The 3697-nt window shown below is 41.5% G+C and overlaps 1 protein-coding gene across 1 annotated transcript in view; it reads right to left on the bottom strand.

Annotated features, from left to right (window-relative positions):
* The window catches only part of ddx55 (DEAD (Asp-Glu-Ala-Asp) box polypeptide 55), a gene marked incomplete at its 5' end in the record, with an annotated part of 22428 nt that extends 21018 nt beyond the window's left edge, over window positions 1-1410 (bottom strand). Inside the window, 1 exon segment of the mRNA XM_014034393.1 lies at window positions 1324-1410. Within this exon segment, the coding sequence (XP_013889847.1) occupies window positions 1324-1410 (87 nt within the window).
* Between the last annotated feature and the right edge of the window lie 2287 nt (window positions 1411-3697).

The following is a 3697-nucleotide window of genomic DNA, read 5'->3' as shown; positions in this document are numbered from 1 at the left end:
CACTAATATGCACCTTCATATACATTCATTTATTTACTGTACTAGGTATATTTACATTGTTATATACCACGAGTATAGTGTTTTTTGTATTTCTTTTAATTATCTTTCTTTATTCTAACTAACCCTGTCCTGTTTTGAGTTGCTGTAATGTGCAAATTTCCCCACTGTGGGATCAATAAAGTTTTATATTATCTTATCTACTTGTAGAGAAGTGTCCCCCCCCACTCCTGGACCCCCAATTTTTCTGAAAAAGGGGTATCTGGACATACAAAAATGGTTATTGCTCAAAAACTATTAAACATAGGGAGCGTCAGATTTCTTTTGTTGTTTAGCTCTGACGAAGCTCTATCCACCAGACCCACCAATCAGTGCCCCCACCCCCCTGGACCCCCAATTTTTCTGAAAAAGTGTTATCTGGACATAGAAATATGGTAATTGCTCAAAAACTATTAAACATAGGAGCTTCAGATTTTCTTTGGTTGTTTAGCTCTGATGAGGGGCTATCCGTCAGGTTGACCAATGCTCCCCCCACCCCACCCACCCAAAAAAGACTCCTACCCAAACCACTACAATTTTGGGATGCACCTAGTAGCATTACCTTTATTAGGAATAAAGACTTCTGATTTCTGGTGCATTTATGCGTGCGGGGGTCATTATGTTACCGCTATGCGGTATCTAGTTTATGTAATAACTGTGAGCAGAGTCGGTTGATGTGCAAACACAAGCATGGATGCTTATTGAGTTTGTTGGGAGCAGTGCTGGTTATAGAGTCTAACAACTGCTGTGAGGAAGAATTTTTGGTAATGCTCCTTTGTGCATTTAGGATGCAGCAGTCCGTCACTAAATGAGCTCTGTAGATGAGCAACAGCTTCATGCATGGGTTGGGAGACACCCTCTGTCATTGCTGTTATTTTAGCCAGAGCCCTTCTGTCTTCCACCACCTGTACTGGGTCGAGGGGGCATCCTAGCACAGAGCTGGCCTTCTTGATGAGCTTATCCAACCGCTTCATCTCAGCTGCTCCAACCTACAATGCCATAAAAGATGGCTGAAGTCACAACAGAGTCAAAGAAGGTCTTCAGGAGCACCCCCTGCACTCCCAAGGACCTCAGCCTCCTCAGCAGGTAAAGTCTGCTTTGACCCTTCCTGTAAAGRGCATCCATGTTGTGAGTCCAGTCCAGTTTATTGTTCAGGTGAACACCCAGGTAAGGGTCCACTGTCTCAATATATATTCCCTAGATATTTACCGGTGTCAGTGAGWATGTGCAATGTCATGTGATATGCGAGATGTGTTAGCTCTCAGAGTATAGATTTAGGATGTTTACCTGCTTCTTTTTCAGTTTTTCTTCTCTTTTCAGKAGCAGTTCTATAACAGGAATAACGAAAGCTAATGTTTTCCCACTTCCTGTCACCTGGAATGAAACACAGTGAGCTGCAAACAGAACATTACACAAAAAAAAAAAAAAACACATACGATCTATGAGACAAAGCTAAAGGTTGTTTCTGATTCCAGCTTCAGATTCGGGGAATGTCTAAAGGGTGATTTAAACTAATTTCTCACTACCTTGAGCGCTTTTTAATCTGCTCTAATTTAGAAACTAAAATACTTAAGACTTTTCAAACCTGGACTAGATTATTCTACAGGGGTCACCACACTTTAGCTACTTTGGGGGTACCGACGAAGGGCTACTTGATACAAACATAAATTTGCACGGCTCATCTTTAATTATAGTATAATTTANGATGTTCTCATTCTTGATAGAGAGGAACGTTGGTTTGAGAGAGGAGTAAAAGAAGCCATTTTTGTGAAGTGAAACTGTCCATCATTAAACAGAGGTGGAGGCCTCTGTTTTCAGTTGTCCTCCTCCTACAGTGCTGTTATTGTAAGTATGACTCCGCCCCCTGTGAGCAGAAGGTGTGAATCAGAGCCCTAACGATAGTCAGGTCATGGAGCATCTCATGGAAAAATAACTTACCTTCCATCTCACATACTTCAGACCTGTGTTTCTGACCCAAATGTCTTCCAGTCTGTAAGTTTCAGGATTTATCTCACAGGTAATGTTTTGTACCATCAGGGTAAGGTATGAGGTCATCACCCCTACGGGAACAATTTGTCAGGATGTTACTTTTTGTCAGTTTTTGTAAACATACAGATATCAGGTATAAAAGGAAGTTTCAAACTTTGATTCTTTGCACAACTAGTTTGGTGCAGGACTGATTTCAGAACTGCATTAAGCTTTTTGTTCCTTGCAGCTGCAATAAAACTCAGACGACCGTTTCCACAGAGAACTTCTTATTACTGGACCACATGTTTCTGTCTGTTAAATAAAGATTTCCAAAACAGGGTACGACTTTCTATGAACAATAGAGCTAATAAAGGCACTAACGACTTATTGTTAGCTGATGACCATCTTTTGCATGTGACGAACCTGTTTGTCCATGTGGAGGCGGAGCTTATAAGTCTGAATTCACCTGAAACTCATCAGACTGAAGAAGTCTGTTGGAGGAGAGATGAAACGTTTCACTAAAGAACCATCCAGAGGATTTACTGATTTTTTCCTTTTGATTAATAGAAAAAGTTTAATTATTGCCACGAAGTTAAAGTTTCTCTGATAAATCAAATAACTTGTTCACATCAAATTTAAAATATTACCACCACTGGAGCACAGCTCAGTTAATGCTAACTAAGTTTATAAAAACTGTTGTACATGTACATCCAAAGACCTGCTAATAATTACTTACAGAGTTTGACTCAGATTTGTTCAGATTCATGGGATATTTTGCTAACAGACTCTGACACAAGCATCAGCCACCTGTTGTTTTCAGGCAGGTGAAAATAAAACAAGGTGAAACTTTGTGTTGTTCCAAAACTTTTATTGCAGCTTCCAGATCAGAAAACTTGGACATCCCAAAAGTTGAAAACAGTAAACTGCCAGCATCGTTTCTTCACCTGTCACTTCTGACAGACGGTGGTCTCAGCCCCCTGCAGGGGGGCCGCTGTCTGACTCAGGGTTGGACAGGTGGACAGTCTGATGTGGACACTGCAGTGTGTAAGAACCGCCCACTTTCTGTGTCTTTGTTGTCTTAAAGTAAAAGTTGAGGCTGAAGTGGCACAACCCTTCGATCTATGGCTTCATAAACATAAAACATTTCCTTAAAATTATAACTCTGATTTCTCCCACGTCTACTTTTTAAATAAATGTTCATTTAAAAATCTAGAAGCTCTGTTTGATTAAAGGTTAAAAACGGTTCATAGTGACGTACAAGGAGTGAAGAAAAGAAAAACAAACAATATAACAAAACTACCGGGAATGTTTCACAAAACCTTCAAACAGCACAAGGACTGGTTCTACACAGGTTCTGGTCCTCTGGTCCAACACATGATCGGCTCACTTTACAACCACTCTGCTCAAAAGGAGTTCATTAAAAAGTGCTGACATCAGCTCCTTAACGAGGCAGTGAAGGTCTCACTGACAGGGACCAGCTCTGGCCCGTTGGACCTGAGCCTCCAGCTGGCCCGCTGTTTGAATGTTCACAGTGACTTTTCTTTAGATCACGACTCAAACTCAGAGCTGAAGGTCCGACCCAAAGGTCCGACCCAAAAGGTCCGACCCAAAAGGTCCGACCCAAAGGTCCGACCCAAAAGGTCCGACCCAAAGGTCCGACCCAAAAGGTCCGACCCAAAGGTCCGACCCAAAA

The sequence above is a fragment of the Austrofundulus limnaeus genome, unplaced genomic scaffold (genome assembly GCF_001266775.1).
Source record: "Austrofundulus limnaeus strain Quisiro unplaced genomic scaffold, Austrofundulus_limnaeus-1.0 Scaffold2094, whole genome shotgun sequence".
NCBI classification, from domain to species: Eukaryota; Metazoa; Chordata; class Actinopteri; order Cyprinodontiformes; family Rivulidae; genus Austrofundulus; species Austrofundulus limnaeus.
The sequence above is the reverse complement of the archived record's forward strand: the minus strand, read 5'-3'. Positions and strand labels throughout refer to the sequence as shown.